General features: G+C 41.6%; 1 protein-coding gene and 1 non-coding gene across 2 annotated transcripts in view; both read left to right on the top strand.

The window, feature by feature from the left end:
• Positions 1 to 4446: 4446 nt before the first annotated feature.
• Positions 4447 to 4557, top strand: LOC127235893 (U6 spliceosomal RNA). Its single transcript, XR_007835736.1, has one exon. It is a non-coding gene; the product is annotated as a U6 spliceosomal RNA (small nuclear RNA).
• A 1994-nt stretch (positions 4558 to 6551) lies between these two features.
• CUNH7orf31 (chromosome unknown C7orf31 homolog) overlaps positions 6552 to 27907 on the top strand; it is a 37416-nt gene continuing 16060 nt past the window's right edge. The window contains exons 1-5 of the mRNA XM_051203010.1: positions 6552 to 6791; positions 7722 to 7879; positions 15120 to 15296; positions 25210 to 25281; positions 27060 to 27089. Of these exons, the coding sequence (XP_051058967.1) occupies positions 7746 to 7879; positions 15120 to 15296; positions 25210 to 25281; positions 27060 to 27089 (413 nt within the window). The 5' untranslated portion in view covers positions 6552 to 6791; positions 7722 to 7745. The remainder of the gene's footprint in view (positions 6792 to 7721; positions 7880 to 15119; positions 15297 to 25209; positions 25282 to 27059; positions 27090 to 27907) is intronic.

Consider the following 27907-nt stretch of genomic DNA (forward strand, 5'->3'; position numbering starts at 1 on the left):
CCCATTTAAATGAAAACAAATATTTATAAACAATATTTGGGAATTTGGGCATTGTTCTTTTCAAACTGCTTCCTGCTGGTAGGGGGCGCTGTCATGGGGATCCTAAGAAGACACAGAAATCCTGGCTGTAGTCTGCAAGGCTGGCTTATCCCAACTGTTTTGAATGTTGGATCACCTGGGATGCTGTTTCAGGGGGTCTGGCTTGATCAAACCATGTTAGTCTGGAAGGAATCCACAGCTTTTCATTTTCCGTGGAAACAAAAATAGAAATCCTTTTCCCCAGTAACCTGCCCTTAGACTTAAATTTTGGAGTCAAAGCATTTTTAAAATATGTAAATTGGATTAATCTAGCAGCATTTGTTTTAATGGTTGTTGCTACTTCTTCAGCAGTCAATTTAAAGAAAAACAGAACAGCACACAGTATCCACACTCTTTTTGTGCTTCCCATCTTTAAGTGGCTTTTTTTTATCACTCTATTTCTTTTATTTTTATGTTTTCATTTTTTGAGACAGGGTTTCTTTGTGTAATTTTTATCTGTCCTCAAATTAACTCTGTATATCAAGTTTCCTTTGCAATCACAGAGATCTGCTTGCCTCTGTCTCCTGAGTGCTGGGATTAAATGCGTGTGCCACCACACTCAGCTACTCTCTTTCTTTTTAAAACCATTTTATCCCGTTTCTTTTTCTCTCCCAAGCCTACATATATTTTAAAACACACCATAAACCTTTAGCAGTTTTTCTTAATCTGAATCTGTCTTTACTGTAAATCTTTATCTTTTTTCTGGCCATGAGCCTTTTATCTGGTAAACAACAACACTGCTAAAATGAAAGCCACAGCTGTGTTAGCTGCAGTCTATCCAAGATGACTGTGGGTATTTTTACTGCCAGAACTGAGAGCTGTGCTCAGTGCCTTGGTCTACACTGCCATCAGCAGCATGTTGCCGGCTTGGAAATGTGGTCATTGCCATTGCCAGTTCTCGTACACTAGTAAGTTGTTAGCAGAGCTCTTTAAAAGCCTTGCAGTTTTTTTTTTTTTGTTTGTTTGTTTTTGTTTTTTGTTTTGTTTTGTTTTTTGCCACTTTGCTGAGTCGGGAAACCTTCTTTAAAGGAGCTGCGCAAATCTCTGCTTGTCTCTAGCAAAACAGAGTCCAACCATTTTTTAAGCTTTTGTTAAGTTTTAAGTCAAAGTTCTTTGGTCTGTGTTGGACACCATTATGTTATGAGTAGTTTTTTCTGCCAGTCTTGCCCCACCGCCACGCCAGCCCCAAATAATATGCAGAGACTCTGTATTAGATAGAATTCTGTTGGCCAGTTACTAGTTTCTTATCAGCTAGCTCTGCCTTAAATATTAACCCATTTCTATTAATCTAAGTACTTCCTCGTGGTCTCATCTTACCGGAGAGAGGGGCTGGTGTTCCCTCTCCGTCCTCCACTTGGATCCCTCCCTACTACTTCCTCTCTTCTCCATGTCTCCTAGTCCCGCCTATCTTGCTTTCCTATTGGCCAACAGTGCTTTATTCATTAACCAATAAGAGAAGCATATTTATAGAATGACATCTCCCATTAGGTTATAGACTATAATCCAATCTTTAAATTATTATATATGCCCTGAAAATTCCTTTTTTTTAAGATTTATTTTTATTTATTTACTTATTATGTACACAGTATTCTGCCTGCATGTATGTATGCAGGCCAGAGGAGGGCACCAGATCTCATTATAGGCGGCTGTGAGCCACTATGTGGTTGCTGGGAATCAAACTCAGGACCTCTGGAGGAGGAGGCAGTGCTCTTAAACTCTGAGCCATCTCTCCAGCCCGCCCTGAAAATTCTTTAAGTGAAGATAAATGGTCTCATCGTGACCTGGAATCTTTGTCAACCCAGATACAATTTCCTAGGCATATTTCTTTTCATCCTAAATTTTACCTCCCATGTGTGAAGAACTCCTAAGATAGAGAAATTAGCAAGAGAAATTAGGGTTAGGGTTAGGGTTCAGAAGAAGAAAGGTAATGTGAGGGTATTAATGATATCAACAGGTATTGCATATCTAAGTATCCATGAGCATCAACAGTCACTGCTTACCTAAGTATCCATGAGCATCTTCAGTCACTGCTTACCTAAGTACATGAACATCAACAGTCACTGCTAACCTAAGTACATGAGCATCAACAGTCACTGCTTACCTAAGTACCCATGAGCATCAACAGTCACTGCTTAACTAAGTACCCATGAGCAGGTTACTTGTGTTGGTGTAGGACACACACTCATTGTCTGTGGGCTGAGGTAGATGAGTTAAACCATAAGTTCTAGCGAGCAAATGAGCTGGTCAAACATTAAGAGTGAATCCTGACATTGTCTCTGAGAGCCTTTCAGAGCAGAGCCATTTCCAAAGGACAGCTGCTTTAAAAAGATAAGACTGTGTCCCTTTCTTCTAAATTCTAGTTGGAAAAACTCAATAGTAAAAATAATTACATCTCTCAGGGGCTGGAGAGATGGCTCAGTGGTTAGGAGTACTGGCTGCTCTTCCAGAGGACATGGGTTCAATTCCCAGCACCCACATGGCAGTTCACAGCTGTAACTTCTGTTCCAGGGAATCTGATGCACTCATACAGATATATGCCGGCAAAACACCAGTGTATATTAAATAAAATTTAAGAATAATTACATTTCTCCACCCTTTACACTCATGAACTAAAATAAAAATTGAAGTACACTACAACCTGAAGATTATAGCTGAATTGCTAGAGGCCCCTTTAAGATAGTCTGGGGGAAAGAGAGAATCAGATCATGATCCCCTACCATTCTATCCCTGAACAGAGAGTGAAGAGCTGTCTTGTGTTCTGTTTTGTGGTCCTAACCAGTATCTGGTTCTCCCATGCTCACTATCACATGTGTGATGTTGAACTAAGTCACATGATATAAAAGGCCCAGCTACCCTGGAAGGTTATAGAAGCTGGGTATCTCACCTTGCCCAGCCTAGACACAGGGATTTGGGGGTGGAGAGGTGCACTGGCCCTCCCTCAACAAGATGATGGTACAGGCTTAGGTGACTTCCTATGGTAGGACTTACCCTCTCTGTGGAGCAGATGAGGACAGGGGGAAGTGGGGGGGGGGGAGTAGGAGGAAAGAGGAACTGGGATTGGAATGCAAAAAATAAATTAATAAAGAAAATGTGGTACATTAACAAAAAATAAAGTAAATATTCCATTCAAAGAAGAAGGAGGAGGAGAAGAAATAGTAGTAGTAGTAGTAGTTGGGTGTCTCCCTTGTTGGAGACTTCTCTGAAGACTACTCCTGCTTGTGTCTGTCCACCCACACTCACACAGTCCTCTTCTGGCTTTCTTGCCTCTTATCTTTTGTTCTCTCTTAATGAAGTATCCCTCCAGGTTTTAAAGAGAAGCTTCTCCTTCCATTTAAAACCCTATTATATTCCTTCTAATGTTCTCCCAGCTCGGGGCCCCAGCATGGCTTCAATGTTCTTCCTCCTAACAAATCTTCTCTTTCATTCTTGGAAGGCATTTGTATGCCAGCCTCCTTTCATGAACTGACTATGCATTATTTTCCCCCTTTTAAATTCTATTTAACATACATTTAACCTAGAGTTGCCACAACTTCCCTAGTGTTACCACAGACATGGACTAACAGTGAATCTTCATCAAATGTATCTCACTTAGTTTCTTTGCAGGAACATTAAAGCCATAACGAAACACCAAGGCACAGCACAGAGAAACTTAGTATGGAAAGTCCTAGAGGGCTAGTGTTAGAATGTCAATGTGCAATGGCCCCCAACCAGCTGTTTCCGAATGTTTGGTCCTCAGCTGATGGCACAGTTTTGGGACATTGTGTAACCTTTGGGACATGGGGCCTAGTTGGCAAATGTTAACTATCCAGGGCAGGCCTTGAAGGCTAACATACTCATCCCCGCTTTGGATCCTATTCTGTCTACTGATCACCTGAGATGTGAACAAGCTGCCCACAAGCTCTTTCCACCTTAAACAGATCATCTCCAGACATTGTATCTCCCCGTGGTGGAAGCTACCCTCTGCAACCCTGTCAGGCATTTTGTCAACAGCAATGGAAAAGAGTAATCCAGATGGGGACATGGAACAAGCTAGGCAGACAGGGAGTTGAATGGGAGGTCTTACACAGAGGAGCTGCAAACCGCTAAAAGATTAGGATGGAGTTCCATCAGAAACTGAAAACCAAACCCGACAGGTGACTGTCAAAGCCACCTTTCCTTCTCCAGCAAAGCTCAGGGTGGTGACATATTACTGTTTGTTGCTCTGAAGAGACACCATAGCCAAGGCAGCTTAAAAAAGAAAGCATTTAGGCAGTGGTGGCCCATGCCTTTAATCCCAGCACTATAGAGCTAGCGCCAGGACACTGGAGCTGTTAAACAGAGAAACCCTGTGTCAAAACAACAACAACAACAATAATAATAGTTATTATTGTGCTCGCTTCAGCAGCACATATACTGAAATTGGAACACCGTACAGATATAAGATGAGCGTGGCCCCTGCAAAAGGATGACACACAAATTTTTGAAGTGTTCCATATTCTTTTTAAAAAGGAAAAAAAAATGAAGTTTCTTTCCTGCCTTGTCCTGAAGCCATTTAGTCCAAAATAAACACACAAAGGCTTATAATTATAAACCGTTTGGCCAATGGTTCAGGCTTCGTACGGGCTAGCTCTCTCTAATTATTATCCCATTTCTATTAATCTAATCACCTACACGAAGTCTTGGCTTACCCATGATGCCTGGTTCTCATTCCCTTGGCAGCTACATGGCATTCCTGGCCTCTCTCTCTGCCTCTTCCTAGAATTCTCCTAATCTAGTGGCTTTGTCTATACTTCCTGCCTAGTTACTGGCCAACCAGCATTTATTCATCAACCAATAAGAGAAACATATATTCACAGCATAGAAGCACATCCCCCCGAGAGAGAGAGAGAGAGAGAGAGAGAGAGAGAGAGAGAGAGAGAGAGAGAGAGAGAGGGAGGGAGGGAGCATTTAATTTAGGACTTGCTTACAGTTTGAGAAATTCCTGCCTCATTTTTAGTTCCCACTTCCAAATGTCACCTTTCTGCATTCAGTTTCTTTCAGGTTGTTCTTCAAAGACACAAACTCAGAAGCCTAAGTCTAGGTGACATCTTTACTCTGACCTCCCCCTTCTCTTTCTTTGGACAGGGTCAGCCTCAAAGTCACTGTGGCTGAGGATGACCTTGAACTTTCTGAGACTAGTGGTCCACCTACTGAGTGCTGGGATTACAGGTCCAGTGTTTGGTTTTTAGTTTCTGTCAAGGTTGCAGTTAGAACTGAGATAATGTGGGAGGGGCCAGGCCTTTGGGACAGGCAGATAAACAATCTCTACACTCCACCATCCCTTTCATTCCACGTTCAGGGAAAGAGAAGAGAGGCTCAGGTCTGAGCTTGTAGAATCCTACGGACCCCTCCTTGGAGCTCAAAGGTGCTGAAAATACAAGTAAATTCAAAAGACTAGTGAAAGCGAAGCAGTTTTTAAACACTCAATTCTGTGGAAATCAACACCAGCACAAAGAAAGGCCAAACATGGTTGGGTACTGATTTGAAGCAAGACAATGGGTTTTTAATTCCCGATGTCGAGAAAGTCTATCCACTCTTCCATCGGCCAGAACTCGCCCCCTTCCCAAATTCCCCATCTTGTTGGTTTAGGACAAGAGCTTTAGCCTTGAGTCTGCCTTCCCATTCTCTGATAGTTTTCAGCAGGCTACCAGGGGCTCTCAATTAATAGCTGTGAGATAGATAGGCTGGGTGAGCCGCCAGGCTGGAGAAGGGGTACCTAGCGCCTCGGGCTTCTCTGCAACTCTGACGAACTTAAAGAGCACCTCATACTGCAAATGAACTATAAGAACGTTTCTTACACCGAGACCTTCGGGCTCTCCTCCAGGAGGACCGAGCTTTTGCTCAGCTCAGACTTTGAGAAGGCATACTGAGTGAGCAACTGTAGACCTGAGTCCAGGAAGGAAAGAATTGCCAGGCAGGAGCCACCAGAGGGCGCCTGGAGTCAGCCTGGGGCCCGGCCTGAGGCTCGACGGGGTGGCACGGGTTGGTGTAAGCAGAGCCTCAGTGCGGAGAAGAGGAGAGGAGGAGCCTTTGAAGCAGGGGAGGGGAGAGGCTGTAGCCTGAAGTAGGAAAGGCCCTGGGGTGGTGGGGAGACAGGCGTGTAGGCAGAGCCTACGATGGAGGCGCGAGGATAAAGCCTGTAAAGGGCGACGCACAGTGGTGGTGTCGGGACCAGAGTGAGAGTTTGGGGCGGGGCCTGAGGCCGGGGGCGGGGCCTGAGGCCGGGGGCGGGGCCTGAGAGCGCGAGGGGCCGGGGCTTGAAGGCGCTAAGACCTCAGGGCGGGGGCGGGGCCTGAGGGCGCGGGTGGGGTCGAGGGCGGAAAAGCCCGTTGTCCCACCTTCCCGCTTGCGGCAGGTCCCTCCCGCCTCACTTCCGGCCCCTTGTGGCTGCCTGAACGACCTGAGTGAGCTTCCCGCCGCTGGTCGGCCTGCGCTCTAGGCCCGCCGCCGGGCGCCCCACCCTCAGGATGTGTTACCTAAGTGCGCGGTCACCGTCGCCGTCACAGGCAGCCTCAACCCCGCCCGCGGCCAGCCCGCGTCCCTCCGGCCTTCCTCCCCCGCACCTGCCCGCACGCTCCCGGGGCCCGCAGGTGCGGAAGACCGCGAAATTCCACGCCCCGCGGACACCCGCCAGCTCCAGTGACAAGAAGGGGAGGCGCGGGCGGGCGGGCGCAGCTCCCGGGCAGATGTGCCAGGTGCGTGCCACCCCTGGTGCCGCTGGGCGGGCGCGACGGCCCTGCAGTCCCGGAGTCCTCCGCCCGGGCGGGCTTCTCACCAGCGCTGTGGGGGAGCCCGGTGTCCCCCTCTGGGGACAGAGGTCCCGGACCACCTAGTTTATCTGTCTACTAGAACGACCTTGTCCAGAATCCTCAACCCTCCTAATACTGCGATCCCTTTTTGTTTTGTTGTTTTTTTTTTTTTTTTTTTTTTACTTTTTGAAATTCATTTATTTTTTACATTCCAATCCCAGTCCCCCACCCCACCCCACTCCCCCGACTTAACCCCCACTTCACCTCCCATCTGCTCCTCGGAGAGGGTAAGGCCTCCCCTTGGAAGTTTAAGTCTGTGCCATCATCTTGTTGAATGCTTCGACCCTTTAATGCAGCTCCTCGCGTTGTGATGACACCCCCCACTATAATATTATTTTCGCTGCTACGATTATGAATCGTAAATATCTGCTTCCTGCTGGTCTTAGGCGACCCCCAAAGGGATCAAGTGGGGAATCCACAAGTTGAGAACTGCTGCTTTAGAGGAAGACTCTTGTCCTGTTAATGAGTCAGTCTCCCTGCTTCATAGAAAGGCCACCGTGGTAGAAAGTGTGTTAAATTTGAGCAAGAGTGAACTGCAGTAGGGGACTTATTCGTTACAGGTTCTCCGGGTGTTCAGTTGAAGTTACTTCTGAGAAGTTGGCTTTAATTACAGAAGTTGCTGTTTATTACAGGTTTGACAGAGTCCCCAAACCCTCACAGGCAGTAAGTAAGAAAGCCTCTGATTTTTGTGCATCGATGAGTTGAATTTTGGCTGCAGAAAATGTTTCCTACCTAAGGCAAAGTCGTAATACTAACCAAGACAGTTTCCAAAATTAAAATCGCCCTCACCTTTCATGTATCTTATTTGCTCTTCAGACTGCCTAAGTATAGGCAAGAAGCATGGAGGTAATGCATGGCAGGGCCTGCTGCTGCAGGGAGCTTGAAGGAGCTGACATCCTGTCAAACACCTTTTACTCTAATGAGCTGCACACCCCGCTCGAAACAACTACTCGCCCAACCGCTTCAGAAGACAGGTAAAATAGAAACCAGAAAGGAAGAGTCAGAATGCGAAAAAAGATTTTGATACATTAGTGACTCGCTCTAAGCACTTCAGCTCTCCAGTATATCACATGAAAAAAGAAAGCAAAACATGCTGAGCATTGATGGTACACACTTTTAATCCCAGCACGTGGGAGGCAGAGATGGGGATCTCTGTGTTTCGAGGCCAGCCTGGTCTACAGAGCTAGTTCCAGGACAGGCTCCAAAACAAAACAGAGAAACCCTGTCTCGAAAAACAAAACAACAAAAAGCAAATCCTGACTAAACTTCCCATGGTTAATCTGTTAAAACTGGGAAAGTATATTGTCATACTCTATTTTAAAAAGAAAATAAAAAGAAAGAAAGGAAAAAGCAGTGGAGAAACCCATAGAAACAGCTGCCCTGAGCTAATGGGAGCTCACTGACTCCAGACTGACAGCTGGGGAACCCGAAACTAGGCCTCCTGAATGTGGGTGACAGTTGTGTGGCTGGGGCAGTTTATGGGGCCACTGGCAATGGGACCAGGATGTATCCCTAGTGCATGAATTGGCTTTTTGGAGCCCTTTCCCTATGGAGGAAAACCTTGCTCAGCCTAGATACAAGGAGGAGGGCCTTGGCCCTGCCTTAATAGGATATGACAGACTTTGTTGAGTCCTCATAGGAAGCCTCGCCTTCTCTGAGGAGTGGAGAGGGTGGGGTGGCAGGAAGGTAGGGGAACTGGGATTGGTATGTAAAAAAAATTGTTTTAAAAAATAAAAAAAGTAAACATCAAATTCTTTGACTACATTTAGAAGTGTGTGTGTGTGTGTGTGTGTGTGTGTGTGTGTGTGTGTGTGTGTGTTTTGCAGGAACTAAACCCAGACCTTATGCCTGCTAGGCAAACACTGTACCACACCAAGCTACACCAATAACCTCTAGAACACATCTGTTCTGGAAATCTAGAATGGCCCCTTCCTTCACTCTGAGATCTACCCGTTTATTGTGGTATATTCAAATATTCACCATCACTTTCTGCCCCGAAATACTCCCGGAATCTGTTGTAGCAATGGTGTGTGTAAGCCCTGCACCGTGTTTGGTTGTGACTCTTTCAATGCTCATGACAGCCATGTCATGAGCACTGGTGTCCTTTCACCTATGATGTATAGGGCACAAGCAAATGCTTTGCCAAAGTCTCTGGCTCAGCTTTCTTCTGCTTGATTAATTTGATCATTTTGAGAGGAAGAATAAGTTTGTTTTTAAGTATCTTGTGTAGTTGGGTTCTTGTTTTGTATATTTCTAATTTCACTTGGCCAATCCGTAACAATGCTTTGTAAGAAGAGGCCAGGTGATGTAAAGTGCTGACCACACAAGCATGAAGATGTGAGTCTGATCCCCAGCACCCACATAAAAAAGCCATGTGTGACAGTGTGATCCCATTATCCCAGGGCTGGAGAGGCAGAGACAGGAGGATCCCTGGGATCTTGGGGGCTCAATAAACAGCTAGTCTAGGAAAATCAGGAAGCACCAGGTTTGATGAAGAGCCCTGTCTCAGAAATAAAGTGGAGAGTGATTGAGGAAGGCAGTCAATGTCACTTTCTGGCCTCAGTGATTGAGGAAGGCAGTCAATGTCACTTTCTGGCCTCACACATCTGTAGAAACATATACACCAGCCTTTAAAAATTAAATTTTAGGAAATTAGGCAGGAAGCCACTTTACCTCCGTGTAAACACTTCCAAAGTGGAGCTGGAGAGCTAGCTTAGCAGTTAAGAGCACTTGCTGCTCTTCAGAGGACCTCAGTTTAGTTGTAAGCATCCAGGTTTGGCTCTCCCACATCAGGCAGCTCACAAACACAGTAAGTCCAGTTCCGAAGATCCAGCACCCTCTTTAGGCCACCAAGGGCACCTGCAGACACATGGCATAGATACATACTCATAAAGCAATAAATAGTCAAAACCAAAACCCTCTGAAGTGCTACATTGCTACACACAGGCAGTCCATTCCAGTTTTGACTGGCCCTGGTTGTTGGGTCAGTTTCTTTGAGATGTTTCTAAGAATACTTTTTCTTCCTGTAACTTCTACCTGCTGCTTCCGTTTCTTTAGTCTGAAAATATGTAATAAGTCATTATCCCCAGGCCAGGAGCTCTTCATGGGTTTAAAGTTTCTTTGGACTCCCTAAGTGTCTCTTCCTCAGCCCCAACACTGGTTCTTTGAGACTCTGCTCTTACATCGGGCTCTTACTATCTTGTTTAGACTTCATGCATCTATTTCAATTTATAAACATGCTCTTTGCAAAAGAAAAAAATGGGTGCTTGGAGCCTAGAGAGATAGCCCAGGGTTAAGAGCCTTTGCAGCTCTTATAAAGGACCCAGATTCAGTTGCTAGCTCATAGTTGCTTGGAGTGTGATGTCCTCTGATTTCTTCAAGCACCAGGCACACATGTGGTGCATATTTATTTATGACAAATATGTAAATAAATATTTGACATGAACATTGTTTTCTAAACCATAAACATTTGAGAAAATTAAGTGCCCATATGGTCAGCTATCCATAACATATGAGGCCACTGTCCAGGAATAACCATCCCTGGCTTCTAATAACTAAACCTTGCCTTCCCTTTTATTTCATGTGAGCTTTTTTTATTGTAGTCTCCAGACAGAAAGCCAGGATGACCATGTGTTCTTACAGCCCTTCCTGTTAACTCCTCATAAGAAACCCCAGGCAGCCTAGAAGATCCTCTTTCCGTCACTGTTCTGAAAAGTGTCCCCAGGACAAAAGCAGCATCTCTACTCTGTCCTACCTGAGGCTTGCTTCCAAACAAGTTCTAGATCAGTGGCTCTCAACCCAAACCCAAAGCAAAAAGTCCCTGCATTCCAGAAAGCCACTCTTTCTGATGGTAAAGGTGAATAGAGTCCTTGGCATATGTTAGCTTTCAGAAGCTTCATTTTCTAAGCATAGAGATAGGCACACCCTTGCCAAATGTGACAGATTGAGTTAATGTGGCAATCTTAATGATAACATACAATTCCCTATGCCAGCCTACTTTGTTCTTCTCATAGTGGGCAAGGCAGTCAGAGTATATTAAAATCATCTAAGGATAATCACATCAGCATATCCCTGTAATCAAGGCACTTTGAAGGCTAAGACAGAACTATTGAACTAAGGACCATTGCTGTGTATTTAAGGACACCCTGAGCTCTATAGTTAGCTCCAGGACAACCTGAACTACCAACTAAGACCCTATCTCAAAAAGAAATCATCTAAGAAGCTTCATGTGTATTTCCAGGCTTAACCTGTCTGTATTCGGGCACACTAAGTTGGAGGAGAGGCAGAAGAACCTTGGCAAGCAGGGCTATCAGAAAGCACTGTAAATAGTAGGAGAACCAGAAATAGGGCTCTGGCTTACCCAAAGATCAAAGAACAAGCTAATCTTTACTTCTATTACTTTATTCACTTGTGTCTTAGAACAATTACAGCAGCCACTATTTTATAACAATCTCATTTGTTCTCCTTTGAGAATGTTAAGTAAATTAATAGGCACAGTATTCTTTTGTATTTTTTCCAATAGTTCCCAAGAGTTTCTTGCCAGCCTCGATGAGGCACCAGGTTTAATTTCCTCTGTGTGTGTGTGTGTGTGTGTGTGTGTGTGTGTGTGTGTGTGTGTGTGTGTACATGCACAAATTAAATACATGTACCTGTGGCTGGGACAGTCCCTATAATAACTAGCCCTATCCCCTCTTCCCAGTCAGCTGACTTCTTGTCAGTTCTGTAACTCATCAGGCAAAGAAATATATCAATTAAAGAAGCATCTTGAGAATTGCTTAAGACTTCAGTACAGGAGGCTCCTAGGTTTTTGCTTCTAGGTTTATATCATTACTTTCTGACTTTTTAAAACACACACACACACACACACACACACACACACACACACACACACATACACACACAGCTATTAGTTATCTTCCAACTTAAAAAAAAAAAACCTAGAAATTTGTGTGAGCTTTCTTGTAACCATGCCTTCCAATTGTTACTAGTCAAACTGAGCCCTTTAATTTTGTGATTGATACTCAAGATTCTACACAATGACTTTAAAAGGTTTTGGTTCATTACATAACCTTCCCTCAAACAAAGTAAATAATTTTCTGTGGCTACAGAGTGAAATATCAGTAGTTTCATGATCATTCTCTTTGTTTAGGAGAAGTGTTTTATTTGAAATAATTATTTCATCCTAAAACCTCAACTTACATTTTAAATTATGAATATTAATACTACAGGATGAGGGTTAAGTAGACTTGATTATTTAAAATAAAAAGAGACAAACATGCTGGGTGTGGTGGTTCATGCCTATTAATCCCAGCACTTGGCAGACTAAGGCAGTTAAATTGCAATGAGTTCCCCACCAGCTGGGACGGAGAGAAAGATTGCAAAGGGTCGAGAGGGCCAAGGGTGATTAAGGAATTACATCTTATTTTAAATGTTTTTTTTTTTCAATTTTGCAGCTTCACTGGGTGCCATTACACATGATTGATTAACATTTTTTTTTGGCTCATCTTCTGGGACAATGTAATTTATTGGGGTCAGATATTGAGAAATTGACTCATTTATGATTTAAATATAACTTTACAAACTTAAAAATTAAAGCTTAGCTTTTCATTAATCACAAGTGTTTAATATTTTTCACTTGTCATATTCCCTAATCCATGTGTGTTGATCATAGTCAGAGCTGGAAGAGGGGAAAGGTCTGAAAACTGTTTGCCAGGACCCCACAGCAACATGCCCCACGCTTTCCTAAACTGTGGCGCAGCACTTAGGACACGTTCTCTGTAATGAGCCAGACAAAATATTTGTGCTTTACAGTTTTATCATAAATATTCAATTCTGCTGTTATAGGGTGAAGGTAGCCATGAATTAGTTATCATACATAAATGAAAGGCAGTATTCCAGTAAAATACTATTTGCAAAACAGTTAGTAGGGCCATAGCAATTTCATATGATACTCAGTTCCATTTGTAAGACAGTCATGAGTGTTAATTCTCCACTGTACTTATCAATTACTATTGGGAAAGGGTCACCTAAGGCATGTACTGTGCTGACAGAGAGACAAGTACCCAGCAGCTCGTGCCTCTCCGACTCTGACTGCCTCCTCTATACTCACAGGACAGTCCGCAGGGCTCAGGAAGCCCACAGAAGACAGTTCTGCTTTTCTCTCATACTATACCTCTCACCATGGCCCTCTTCCACTGTGCCCACAAATCCCTGACCTCTAGACCAGCTCTAAAAGTAGATATGCGAAACCATTTTTATGGTTCATGCAATCAACTAAGTCCTACTCAAGTCTTCATAAATCTTTCAAACGTATCCAAATACCCAAGTTACGATGGGGTAGCACTTTTAAGCCTCTGACTTGAGACTTAGGCTATTTCTGTTCAACACATTGACCCACAAAGAGAACTCTATTCCTCAAGTCCCCCAGCCATTCCTCAATTCCCTCCAGAGGATCCATTGTTGCATAGCATTTGTCAACCTAGGGAACCTCACGGAATGGTTGGGAAGCAAGTAATGCCTTGACAGTATTAGTACTGTTTCTTTACAATACTCCAAGTCTCCTCAACAGATGCTGCGAGGAAGATCCAACTACAAAGGAGCAAGTTTGACCCTTACCTTATACCATACATAAAATTTACTCAAAATGATTCAGAGATACGGATGTAAAAGCGATAACTGAAACTATAAAACTCATGGAGGGGAAAACGGGAGTAAATCTTTGATTTTTGAGTTGCAGTGTATTTCTATATGACATCCTAACAAAACTAAAAGTAATCCAGGTGGTGTTGGCAAATGTCTTTAGTCCCAGTACTTGGGAGGCAGGGGCAGGCAGATCTATGAGAGTTCAAAGCCAGCCTGGGTCTACTGAGCAAGTTCCAGGACAGCCTTCAAAGCTACAGAGAAACACTGTCTTGAAAAACCAAAAGAGAAAGTAAAAATGAATTGAATTTCATTAAAATTAGAAATTTTGGTATTTCAAAAGATACTCTCAAGTAAGTAAAAAGGAGTGTGCAGAATAGGATGACATATTTGCATAGTATAGCCAATAAGAGTCTTGTATCTGGGACTTAAAAAGAACATGTAACTAAGAAATAAAACAAATTTTAAAAACACAAAATCAAATAGATGTTTTCCAAAGAAAAATAGTAACAAAAAGTACTGTTGCCATTAAGAAAATGCAAAGGAAAATTCCAGTGAGATACTCTTTTACCTCCATGAAAATGGCTATAGTTCTTTTTCAAACATACATAACAAGTGTTACCATGAATATGGGAAGCTTGAACCCTTATTCCATGCTTTTAGGGGTGTAAAATGAATAATCAGCTATGGAATAGCCCAGCAGTTTCCCAGCAAATTAAATTTAAATTAACATGATCCAGCAATGTAATTCATTTTTGGTAGCATTCCCTGGAAAATTAAATCAAGTATTCAAACAAAAGTACTAATATTTAGTACAGCAATACTAATAGAAGCCAAATATCTTATCAACTGATGAATGATTAAGCAAAAATAGAATAACCATTGGTAGACTATGATAGTCATTAGGAGGAATAATGTCCTGGTCATGCCACATCATGCATCAACTTTGAAAGCTTTATGTTGGTTGTGTGTCAGAGGCTCACACCTTTAATCCCAGCACATGGGAGGCAGAGGAGGATGGAGGCCAGCCTGGTCTACAGAGTGAGTTCCAGAACAGGCTCCACAGCAATACAGAGAAACCCTGTCTTGAAAAAAAAAAAGAAAGAAAGAAAGAAAAGAAAAAAGAAAAAGTTATGTTAATGGTCAAAGCCAACATAAAGACTACATAGTATATGGTTCTGTTTATATGAAGTGTCCAAACCAGGCAAGTCTAGTAAGAAGGTTGGTGCTTGGGGTGGAGAAAAGGTGAATTCCTTAGTAGAGCACTAGCCAAAGAGCATAGGACTTCTTTTTGAGGCCAGGAAGATATAAAATTGACTCTGGAGGCTGCTGTACACACTTGTGGGTCAACGAAACTGTAGAATTCTATGGCATGTGATTTTCATTTCAATGAAGCTTTTTTTTATATATACAAAATAAACACAATATTTGTGGGGACAGCTAATCTCATCCCTTTAGCAGTCAGAGTATATCATAATCTTAGAATTCTATATTCCGAAATCATGACCTAAACTAATGAAGTAAATGGGTTTAAGATGTAGTCAGGCAGTGTCAGAAGTCTGTCTTTTCTCACAGGTTTCAGGAGCTGAGGGACTCAATGCCACAATGCAGGCTCCCATGGGGTGCTGAAAGGGAGTATGGTGGCATTATTCCAGTTGCTCTTCCTGAAGAACACAGGCCCAAATGCGAGCCTCCCTGTGTCATGGGCAAAGGACATCAGCATTATGGATTTGGTGGAGAGATCTGGCCAAAGTAAGTGAACTTTCTGGCATTCACATAAGGTCTTCATTAACCATTGCTCATTTTTATTAGTTCTTATTAACATATTTGCTTCTAGATTTTACTGTTTATGAAAAGACAGAAAAACTAGTTTTATGCTTCCCAATTGTAAAATCAGTGGTAAGTCTGTAGGTTTTGTTTTATGTTGCTGTCATTTGAGATATTAAAGTATTGTGATTAGAATGTTTGATTAATTCCTCACTTATCTAAAACCAAATGAGGCCTTAGAGTGGTGTCTCTGCAGTTAAGAACACTGGGTGCTTTTCCAGAGTATCTGAGTTCAGTTCCCAGCACCCACATGGCAGCTCACAACTGTCTGTAACTCCAGTTCTGGGAGATCTGACTCCTTCTTCTGGACTATACAGACTGTACATGTGTGATGTGCAGATACACATGCAAGCACATACATGCATATACATAAGATAAAAATTACAACTGAATGTGAGGGAAGATAGAAGGAAGGGATTATGTTAAAAATGTTTTTACCTGAGCAAAAAGCTCGCCCCAATTTGTGCAGGTGTTGTTGTTTTGAGACTATTTTCTAGCTTGTTCACCAATTCTTATTATGAACCTGTAGGGCATTATATTCATGCTGATTCCCCCCCCCATATATGTCTGGGGTAGGTTGCATGGAGGTCAGAGGACAACTTTGAAAGTTGGTTCTCTTCTTCTACTATGTAGATTCCAGGAATTGGCAAGGCCTGGCAGCAGGCACCTTTACCTAAACTAACTGGCCAGCCCATATTTTCAAATAGTAAACTACAGCGTCATGCCTTCAGCTAGAGTATTCAAAACACAAAACTAAAGGAGCCTAGGCCTGGTGGCACAGTATGTAATCCCAGATGACTAAGGGGCTGAGACAGGAGGATCAGAAATTCAGGGCCTGGGCAATAGAAAACAAAAGAAAGAAAGAGAGGAAGGAAGGAAGGGAGGGAGGGAGGGAGGGAGGAAGGGAGGGAGGGAGGGAGGGAGGGAGGGAGGGAAGGAGGGAGGGACGGAGGGAGGGAGGAAGAAAGGAAGAAAGGAAGAAAGGAAGGATTGATTCAGGATATGAATATAGTTGTGTCCAGTGGTGCCTAGCATGCACAGGCTCTAGATTAAAAAAAAAAAAGGGGGGGCAAGCAGCAAATTAAATTAAATGCTTCCTTGTTTGTTAAAGGTTATTATATTTACCCAGAATGGAGAATCCATAAAATCATGGCACAGAGCCCACTTTCTTTCCTGCCTTATCTAACACTCCCAGTTGCCTGGTTTACTAACATTCTAGATAACTAGTTGCATGTAAAAGGAATAAACTAGGAAAGATAAGCCACAGCTAGACAATAAAATGTTAATAATAGGGGCATGTGCAGCCAGTGACCTCTAAGTATCAACAAATAAGAACAAGGCCCACATTTACACTACAAGGACATTTGCTCAGCTATGTTCATAGCAACATTATTCCTAATAGCCAGACCTTGGAAACAACCTAGATGCCCCTCAACTGAAGAATGGAGAAAATGTGGTATATTTACCCACTTACTCGGCAGTAAGAAACAATCACATCCTACAATTTACAGGCAAATGGACAGAACTGGAAAAAATATCATCCTGAATTGAGGTAATCCAAAAACAGAAAGACAAATATAGTATGTCCTTACTCATAAGTGGATACCAGATATAAAACAAAAGATACCCAGCATATAATCCACAATCCCAGAGAAGCTAGAACTCTCTTCTGGAAATAGATGGAAGAAGATGCAGAAATCCACAACTAACCAGTGGACCAAGCTCCTGGAGTACAATCGAAGTGAGGGAGGAGCAATAATATGAACAAAGGAGTCAAGGCCATGATGAAGAGACCCACAGAAATAGCTGTCCCATGCTAGTGAGAGATGACTGACTCAGGTCTAACAAATGGGGAACCAGCATAAGACCGAACTAGACTCCATTAGTAAGGTGACAATGATGTGACTAGGACAATATATGAGGCCCCTGGCAGTAGGCCCAAGATCTAACACTAATGCACAAACTGACTTGTCGGAGCCCATTCTATATGAAGAGATACGTTGCCCAGCCTAGACATAGGGTGTGTGTGGGGTAGAGAGGTGCCTTGGTCCTGCCTCAAGGAGATAATAGGACAGACAGAGTAGACTTCCTAGAGGATTTCCAAGGAGCAGATGGGAGGTGGGGAAGGAGTGGAGGAATGGGGGAAGGAACTGAGATTAGAATGTTAAAAAAAAAATAAAAAAATGCAAGAAAAAGAAAATAGGAAATAAATAACTCCAAAAAAAAAAAAAAAAAACCAGCAGAGACCAAGTGGGAAGATTCAGACATCAACACACATTACAGATAGTGAAGACCTCAAGTTGGAATACCTGTTCAACAGACTCCACTCTCAGAGAAGCTCTTAACTATGCTTTGCTTAGGCTATGGTTGTGCCTTTATAAACTCTAGGCTGTCACTCTTCCCTTAAGCTAGACATTGGAAATCTGTAGAACAGGTATTTAACCCCAGGTTTGTTTGATGCTAACACCCATTCATTTTATTGTTTCACCCATTTATTCTCTGAACATAACAAGTAATGACTTAGTAAGCTGGTTATAGGTCTTTGAGGAACGCACAGTTGTGGCCCCCAACATTTGTATGGGAAAAGTACACAATTATGCTGGGCATAGTGGTGCTTGACTTTAATCCTAGCACTAGGCAGGCAGAGGGAGGTGGATCTCTGTGAATTCAAGGCTAGCCTGGTCTACAAATAGAGTTCCAGGACAGCTAGGGCTATGAATAGAAACTGTCTTAAAACCAACAAGCAAATTGCACAATATTCTAAAGAATTAGAGGTATTCACACAGAACTCTGTGTGTGTTAAAGGGGAGTCAAAAAGACTAGTTTTAAAACATTCAGAGAAATCCAGTTTAAGTGATTGGACACAGCCCTAAGACCCTGGAGAGGGAGTACTATTCCCTTTAGAAACATAACTCTTCCCTGACCCAGAGTCTGGGTTAATATATCTGTTTTCCTCATGCCTTTTATGTCAAAGTTGTCATTTTAGCATACTTTTCTCTTGAAAACGTCAGTCTTCTAGCATACTGCAAATAGCTTGGCAAACAACTGTAGAATAGATTTATCTTCTTCTATAATACTTTTTTCCTTATAGTACTTTTCTTTCTAAAAAGAGCCTTTTATACAAAATATTTTCCAGCTCTCTGATGGGTCAAGCCTCAGTTATTTCATAAAAATATTGCTCTTGAAATCAGATATCACCTTCCCTGCATGGGGAGGGCACAATTCACCCCCTCCTTGTGGGGGATATGTGTTGGTTATTTTTGTCAACTTAACACCTGTGAGAGAGAAACTCCAATTAAGGAATTCCTTTATCTAGTTGGCCTGTGGGCATGTGTGTGAGCATTTTCCTTCCTTCTTTCCTCCCTCCCTCCCTTCCTTTCTTTTCTTTTCTTTTTTTTGTTTTTTGTTTTTTGTTTTTTGTTTTTTTGTTTGTTTGTTTGTTTCTTCAAGATAGGGTTTCTTTGTGTTACTTTGAAGCCTGTCCTGGAACTTGCTCTGTACACCAGGCTGGCCGTGAACTCACATAGATCCGCCTGCCTCTGCCTCCCAAGTGCTGGGATTAATGGCATGCTCCACCACCACCCAGTTGTGAGCATTTTCTTGATTAATGATTGATATGGGATGGCCCAACCCACTGGGCAGTCCCACCTATCATGCTTCCCTATTGGCCAACAGTGCTTTATTCATTAACCAATAAGAGAAATATATTTACAGAATGACATCTCCCATCATATATCTAAGGAAAACTCCTTAAAAGGATTTTCAACATATTCACTCAACCCTAGTGTGTAAGCTTCAGAAATTCTAAGTGGGGTCAGCTGTCTCCCATTTCATCCTTTCACTGAAAGGATAAAATCAACAGTAATGAAAAAGGTATGGTCTTATTCTCACATAAATGCTTTTATTTATAAGTTTAGGCAAGTAACAAAACAGTTGATTTCTCTACTTAAAAAGTGAGTAGATTCTTCACTAAACTATTGCCAAATGATAAAAAGCTATTAACTACATCTGTAGTACACTGCGAACTAAAGGATTTGTGAACTTTTTCTTGATGGTGGTACTTAAAAGTTAATGGAACTACATGAAGCCAAACTGCTAATGTAAAAAAGATAAAATAGATACAAAATGTATCACCAAACAAGAACCAAGCAATAACAATAATGATAAACCTTATTCTATTAATAGGAACCAACCAAGGAAAGAAAAGCCTATGTGATTTATCCCAGGCTCTAACTTAATGTCTTCCAGGACACATTTAGAGCCAAGCAGTTCTTTGTCCCACAGATTGCAAGATGCTTAGTTTCCCTTGCTCTTCACCTATAAATAACCATTAGCTGTGACAAGTGGAGTAAAGCCACCACTATTCACTCCCATGCTTTTCCTGAAAGAATTGGAGCCCAAGATGGGGAGGGGGGAGGCAGACAGTATTGGATGGGTTGTATCTAACCCCAACCCTGCATTCCAGATACACCTAAGGCAAGGTGAGCACACAAAACCTGCAATTCTCCAGTTTGAAGAGACGCGAGTGGAAATCATATTAGCAAGGGGAAACCCCTAGAGAGGTCAAAGGGTCAACGACAGTGACCCCTGTAGAGTACAGCAGACACCTGGATGGATTCGCTGCTCACAAAACCCCTTTCAGTTCTTCCCTCTCAGAAAGACTCTGCGCCATGGGTAGCATGAGAAAGGTGTGAGGTGTGTGAGCTACAGAACTTTTATTTGGCTTACTTCCCACATTTGGAACTTGCCTTGTGGCAAGATAAAATGCAGGGTGCCAATGTGGGTCCTAAGTCCCACCAGTTACTCACTTCTGCACTAGACTGTTAGGAATAGTTTTTCCCTCCGGCCTGGTTCCAGAGCTGCGCCAGCCCCAAATAACACACAGAGACGCTGTATTAGATATAATTCTGTTGGCCAGTTACTAGCGTTTCTGATTGGCTAGCTCTGTCTTAAATATTAACCCATTTCTATTAATCTAAGTATTTCCACGTGGTCTTATCTTACCAGAGAGAGGACCCAGAATTCTGCTCTCTCAGTCCTCCATCTTAAATCTCCTCCCTACTACTTCCTCTCTCCTCCTAGTCTCCTAGTCCCACCTATCTTGCTTTCCTATTGGCCAAAAGTGCTTTATTCATTAACCAATATGAGAAACATATTTACAGAATGACATCTCCCATCACTAGACTTTAATTTGCCAGCTGAGTCCTTGGTGATGAAACCACTGGGTAAATAAAGGGTAGATTCATTGTTGGGAGGCCCAAACTCCCTTGACGGCACCTCTGCACCCCACTTCCCTTCTTAGAGGGATGCATCACTGACATGTGAGGGTCTCCTTCCACGCCTTTTGCTACTTGGTTCCTAATAATTTTTTGGTGTGCGCCATTGAAAAGATACAGATCCATACAATCATAGTATTAAACTATTTGGATTTTTTTTTATTCTTTACAATCCAGATAGTAAACATAGATCCATTTCATTTTAATCTCAATATCCACAATTCATTTGGGCCAAAGATGAGACACATATTCTATTACTTTACCTATACCTTAATGAACTGCCTTACACAGGGCTTTGACAGTTCATCACATGTAACGAGTACGGGTTTTTCTGCCTGCCGCTTGGTTTTGTCCTGCCGCTGCGCCGCCAGCCCCAAATAACACACAGAGACTCTGTATTTGATATTATCCTGTTGGCCAGTTACTAGTTTCTTATCGGCTAGCTTTATCTTAATTATTAACCCATTTCTGCTGATCTATGTATTTCTCTTACCGGGGAGCCGGCGGCATACTGCTTTCTTCAGACTCTCCATCTTGACTCCTCCTTACTACTTCCTATTTCCTCCTTGTCTCCTAGTCCCTCCTATCTTCCTTTCCTATTGGCCAACAGTGCTTTATTATTAACCAGTATGAGAAACATATATACATAATGGCATCTCCCATCATCTCCTCTTTTCTGTTTAAATAAAAAGAAGGGTTTTAACCTTAACATAGCAAAATATATAACACAACAGTTATCAAATAAGAATCACAGTTAACAATATTTAGTCCATTAACATTTAGCAAGATTTGAAGAAAATATTTCATCATCTATTCTATCTTTGTGTGTCTAAAGTCTAAGTAACTTATCTTTAATCCTAACTAATGAAAACTATAACCATAACTATCTGTCTTCAACTCCTTCAAAGACCACAGAAGGATAATATATAAACTCTAGAAATGACAGAAACAACTCACTGCCTGGTCACCCGAAGTTCTTTTGTAATCTTCCATCTTCAGCCCATAGGCCATAGTGTGTCTGACAGACTCTCCAGTAAAGCAGAAAACTTTATACTGTCTTCTTGTATTGGCAGTTTATCAGTCACTTTTCTCTGTGTCCTGCATACTGTCTCGCAGACTCTTCCATGAAGCAGGAACTCTGTAGCAATGTCCATCGTGAATCAGCAATCACTTTTCTGTGGGCCCTGCATGTCCAGTTTATATAGCACAAAGTCAAACAGTCCAGACAAGAGCAGTATCTTGTCCAAATGGCTAGTCTTGCCATATTGGAAGTAAACTCCATAATGAGTTTCTTCAATGTCCATCTTCATCTTCCTTTCTGATGCAGGTGGTGTTGCCAGGAACAATTATGTCTCATTGTCAAGAAAAACCCTAAACCATTTTAAATGCCATATTCTGTAGGTCTTTGAAAGATTTGAAGAATATCTATCTCAAATACATCTCTGTGTATCTTGAAAAACCTAACTAACTTAACTCTAAGCTTTGACTATCATAGGTAATTATCTATAATCTGTATTCCATTATACATTACATTTCTAAATGAGCTATACAAACAAGAGGAGAAATATACATATGACAAAATTGACCTTAAATTGTATCAATAAATGAAAATCCATTCCAAAACAAAGTATTCATATCTATACCATAATCCCCTTTTTACCTTTAAAAAGAATTGGCTGTGATCATTACCCATTTATAACCAAGTCCATTTAAATGAAAACAAACATTTATAAACAATATTTGGGAATTTGGGCGTCGTTCTTTCCAAACTACTTCCTGCTGACAGGGGGCGCTGTCATGGGGGATCCTGAGAAGTTGCAGAAATCTTGGCTGTAGTCTTCGAGGCTGCTTTGTCCAAGCTGTTTTGAATGTTGGATCATCAGCGACTGTTTCAGGGGGCCTGGCTTGATCAAACCACATTAGTCTGGAAGGAATCCATAGCTTTTCATTTTCTGTGGAAACAAAAATAGAAATCCTTTTCCCCAGTAACTTGTCCTTGAACTTAAATGTTGGAGTCAAAGCATTTTTAAAATATATAAATTGAATTAATCCAGCAGCATTTCCTTTATCAGTTGTTGTTATTTTCTCAGCAGTCAAACAATGCAGAGACAACACAACAGCATACAGTAACCAGATTCTCTCTGAGCTTTTCATCTTTACATGGCTTTATTATTGCTCTGTTTATTTTAATTTTATTTATTTATTTTTTATTTTTTGACATAGGGTTTCACTTTGTAACTCTTATCTGTCCTGGAATTTACTCTGCATACCAGGTTTACTTTGCAAATCACAGAGATCTGCTTGCCTCTGTCTCCTGAGTGCTGGGATTAAAGGCGTGTGCTACAACACCCAGTTCCTCTTTGTCTATTTAAAACCATTTTATTTTTCTCTCCCAAGCCTATGTATTTTTTTTTTTTAAAAAATACACTGTAAACTTTTAGCACCTTTTCTTAATGTGAATCTGTCTCTACTGTAAATCTTTATCTTTTTCTGGCCATGAGTCTTTATCTGTTAAACAACAACATTGTTAAGATGAAAGTCTTTGTTTCTGCCGCGGTTTACCAAAGATGGTGGCGGGTACTTTTACCGGCCAGCATGGAAAGCTGTGCTCACAGCCTTGGTCTGCGCTGCCACCCAGAAAGCATGCTGCCGGCTTGGAGATGTGGTCACTGCCATTGCCATCTCTCATACACAACAATAAATTGTTAGCAAAGTTATTTAAAAGCTGTGCGGTTTTTTGCCGCTTAAGCTGAGTCAGGAATCTTCCCTTAAAGGAGCCGAACAATCTGCGTGTCTCTAGCAAGTCAGAGTCCAACTGAGAAAAATGCTGCTACCAAGAAACCTTGCTTATCTCTGTTCTTTTGTTTCTAAAACCCATTTTTAACCTTTTGTTAAATTTTAAGTGGAAGTTCTTACTAGCCACGTGGGCGCCATTTGTAACGAGTACGGGTTTTTCTGCCTGCCGCTTGGTTTTGTCCTGCCGCTGCGCCGCCAGCCCCAAATAACACACAGAGACTCTGTATTTGATATTATCCTGTTGGCCAGTTACTAGTTTCTTATCGGCTAGCTTTATCTTAATTATTAACCCATTTCTGCTGATCTATGTATTTCTCTTACCGGGGAGCCGGCGGCATACTGCTTTCTTCAGACTCTCCATCTTGACTCCTCCTTACTACTTCCTATTTCCTCCTTGTCTCCTAGTCCCTCCTATCTTCCTTTCCTATTGGCCAACAGTGCTTTATTATTAACCAGTATGAGAAACATATATACATAATGGCATCTCCCATCAATCACAAATGTTCCTTTAGAACAAATCCGAAGTGGAAGTTATGGGTCTTAACATCTGAGTGGTTCTTGTTGTTGTTTTTCGAGACAGGGTTTCTCTGTATTGCTTTGGAGCCTGTCCTGGAACTCACTCTGTAGACAAGGCTGGCCTCGTACTCACAGATATCTGCCCGCCTCTGCCTCCCGGAGTGCTGGGATTAAAGGCATGCACCACCAATGCCCGACTAATATCTGAGTGTTTTTAATTTAGTATATGTGATCCAAATGATTTATATTCTTGTAATAGTGTCTAAATACATCCATTTTCTTGTGTCTCACCCTCTACTGTGTTTTCCAGCTGTACAGTTTTTGTCTATTTTATGAGTCAGTCCATTCTCATGATTCTAAGAATATATTTCTTTGATTATTAGTTATTTATATACATTTTTTGTTTGTTTTATGTAACAGCTTTTGTATTTTCTTTCAGCTCTCACCCCTTATTTATTTGGTTTTTATTTTACTTAGAGATTATTTTTGTCCTTTATAGTCAAAATATGGAATATTAAAAATATATGTTAGGGACATGACTCAGTAGCCAAGCCCTAGTCACACAAGTAAGAGGCCCTGAGTTTCAGTGTCTGGAAGCAGACACAGTGGTATGCATGTGACATCCTAGCAGTGCTATGGCAAGAGCAGACATGGAACAGGAGAATCCCTGAAGGTCACAGGCCAGCTACCCCTTCTTCAGTGTTGTTCAGGGAGAAGGTATTCCTTTTTAAATTATGTATATGATGTGTGTCTCTTTGTAGATATGTGCACATGAATGGAGTTGTCCACAGAGGCAAAAGGTGCTGTGAACCACCCTTGGGTGCTTGGAACTAAACTCTGGTCCACTGCAAGAGCAGTACACATTCTTAGCTGTTGAGCCTTATCTCTAGCTCTCTTTTTTAGTTTTAGTTCTTTTAAACCAGGAATGTTTGTGCAACCCAAGCTGAGCTTCGGTCTCCCTACCTTGGCATGCTGCTTGTGAGCTTATAGGCGTCTGCCACCACCTCTTTGTTGTTTAGGTTTTACTGTAACTGAGATTATCCCCTTTGGAGTGCTAAGTTGAGGTGGTGAAATTTTCCCATCTTGTTTACTGAAAACTTCTTACTTTTCAACTAATTTAAAGCACTCCCTTTTAGATATTCGATATAGAACTCATATAAATCCATGTCTGTATTCATGTTTGTCCTTTACCATCTCATGGATATGCTGTTATGTACAAATGTGTTCAATTGAACCTGCTCTCTCTTCAGAAAGCTTCCTATTGAGCAGTTCTACTACTTGACACAGAACAAGAAGAGTGATGTCTATGGAAACGACTCTTTGTAAGTCCTGGGCTGGGGCTGTGCTATGTGAGATCTCAGGTATTTTAAATAAAAATGAAGTGTATGAGAAATTTCGAAGCCATTTTATAGAAACCTTTCCTTCCTTCATACTATAACCAACATCAGAAATTAGATGATGTGCAGTCTTTAAACAAGCCTGTGAAAGCTAAGGGATCCTGGAGAGCAGGGCAGGCCATCATGGACCACAGCCCGGCCTTCTCCTACTCGGTCTGTTAGATGCTTTTAAAGATCCAATGAAAATGACGAGGTTCCTGAATAAAACAATTTTATATTGAGAGAGGTTATTATAATTACCTACTCTTGGTAAAAAATCACTGTCTCTTTATGGATAAAAGGGGTATTTGTTAACTCACCTTCATTTAAGGTAATGTCTTTCATTATATTAAATTGTCATTCTAAAATGGTTTCTTATGTATACTGAAATGCTTTTATTTTAAAATAAAAATAAAATGCCATGACCTTATGGAACCTAGTTCTATGTACATTGAACATACAGCAGATTGCACAAACACTGAAGTTAACGCTGAATCCTTAAGATTAGTTCCAAGAAGCTAATGCAATATAGGACAAAGCCACTAGAGGGAGCCAAAATTGTCTGAGATTTTCATTAACTCAAACATGACAAAATTAATGGATTGATGTCAAGAAAATAGTGTATCTGAACATCTGGTAATTTGATTTGTATATTTTTGAATTTTAAATGTTTTAAAAAATATTTCCTTTCTGATTTTATTTCCATTTTGAATCAAGTCTGTTTTAGTCATGAAATTTTGTCACATGGGACATTTTAGATGCCAGCCTATGTTTTGTTTATATATAGTAGCCAGTCTAGCAACACTAAATCCTTTGGGTCCACATATTAATCACTTGCTGCACCCCCATATTTCTGCCTCAGCAACATAGCTGGAAGCCAGGAAATGATTTGCTTTTTTTCAGTTATACCTACAGAATTCAAATAAAAATTTCAAAAAGTTGTGGTCATTATAGAATAATGTAATTATATGGCTTATTTTCTTGTGAATATGTCTAGTATTGAAGATGCCTAAAACACTTAACAGTATATTCAAATTTTCTGGTTTATTTTATTGTGAAATGGTAACATTCTGATTATTTTCTCTACCCGAAGTCTTTAAGAGCCTTATGAGCATAGGCTGAAAGGAATTACTGATATCAAATGTCAATGGATAACTGTCCCTCTGCAGGGGGCTCGTGTCCAAGACTCCTGGATTATCTCTTGGTCTGTGGGTTCAGAAAGTCAGTGTCTCTGGGAAGTTGGCCAGTTTTGTCCTCTACTCTCTGATTGCACAATATTTACTGTCATGAGAGGTTGGCAGCTGTGGGCAAAGGGACAAAGCACACCCAGTACTTATATATCGTCCCCAGCCAGGCCACATAGGTCATTTTAGGACACATAATTGCATCACACGTGATGTCAGGCTCTCAGGACTCTGTGGCTACAACCTGACTATGGCAGAGGAGGTTAGATCAGAAGCCTCAGCCCCTGAACCTTCCCTGCAAATAGAAATGCAGGGTGACCAGGACTAAGTTAGGATCAATGGAAAAATCCATCCATAGGCAACTGAGATATGAAAATACTATGTCTGTGTCTTATCATTGTGCAAGGCAATAAAAATTTGCCTACATGCCACTGTGGTTTAATCACAGAATATATCTTAATATTCTTAATTTTCTGATAGGAGTTCAAACCTTTAAAAGCCCCAACTTAAATTCAGACTTTTGTCCTGTTTTTATTCTAGGTTACCCAAACCACCTAATTCAGCAGTAGGGTAAGTATATAGTTTATCTTTTCCTCCCCATTGTAATAAAAAATGAAAATTATGTCATTGCTTATGATTTAGATGGGTATGAGCACAGATGAATTTTTTTAAACCAATTTTTAACTGTTGGAGGGCAGTCTTGTGCAGTCTGGTATTTTTATTTCTCCTCACTTATATATAAAGCCTTTCTAAATGCTACTTTATTTTCCTATAGTTTTAGGTTGTCTATGTAATAGAAGTTAAAACAGAGACTTCCTCTTGTACCCCTACTCTCCCTACTGTGCGCCTCTTACTGCATGCTTTGCATAGCAAATGAACCAAGAATGATGCACCATAGTTCCTGAATCCTCACTTCAGATCTGATCGGTTTTTCATGCTGTCCTTTTTCTGTTCCAGGACTGCACCTACAACACCACATTGCATTTAGCGGCTGGGACAGCTCCTTAGATTTTACTTGTCTTGGTATTCTTAAGTTTTAAGGGTTATAAAATGTTTATAGAATGGCCCCAAATGGAATTTGGCTGGTCTTGTTTTTATGGTTAGACTGGAATGGTGTGTTTGCAGGAGGAAGAGCACAGAGATAGTGCTGTTTATATACTACCCTACCCCACTTGATCGATTGCTAAGGTGGCCCTTGACCACTGGGCTCCCCCACTACAGTTACTCACTTTGTCCTTCCTGCCGCATTGTAGAAAGCAGATGTGTGCAGAAGGCGTCTAGAATTCTGTGCTACCTTCTAAGAGCAAAGCTTGTTCACAAATTACTTAGGGCTGGGGTAGAGCTTAGATGGTAGAGCACTTGCCTAGTGTGCTCCAAGGGCCTAGGTT

The sequence above is a fragment of the Phodopus roborovskii genome, unplaced genomic scaffold (genome assembly GCF_943737965.1).
Source record: "Phodopus roborovskii unplaced genomic scaffold, PHOROB, whole genome shotgun sequence".
In the NCBI taxonomy this organism is placed as follows: Eukaryota; Metazoa; Chordata; class Mammalia; order Rodentia; family Cricetidae; genus Phodopus; species Phodopus roborovskii.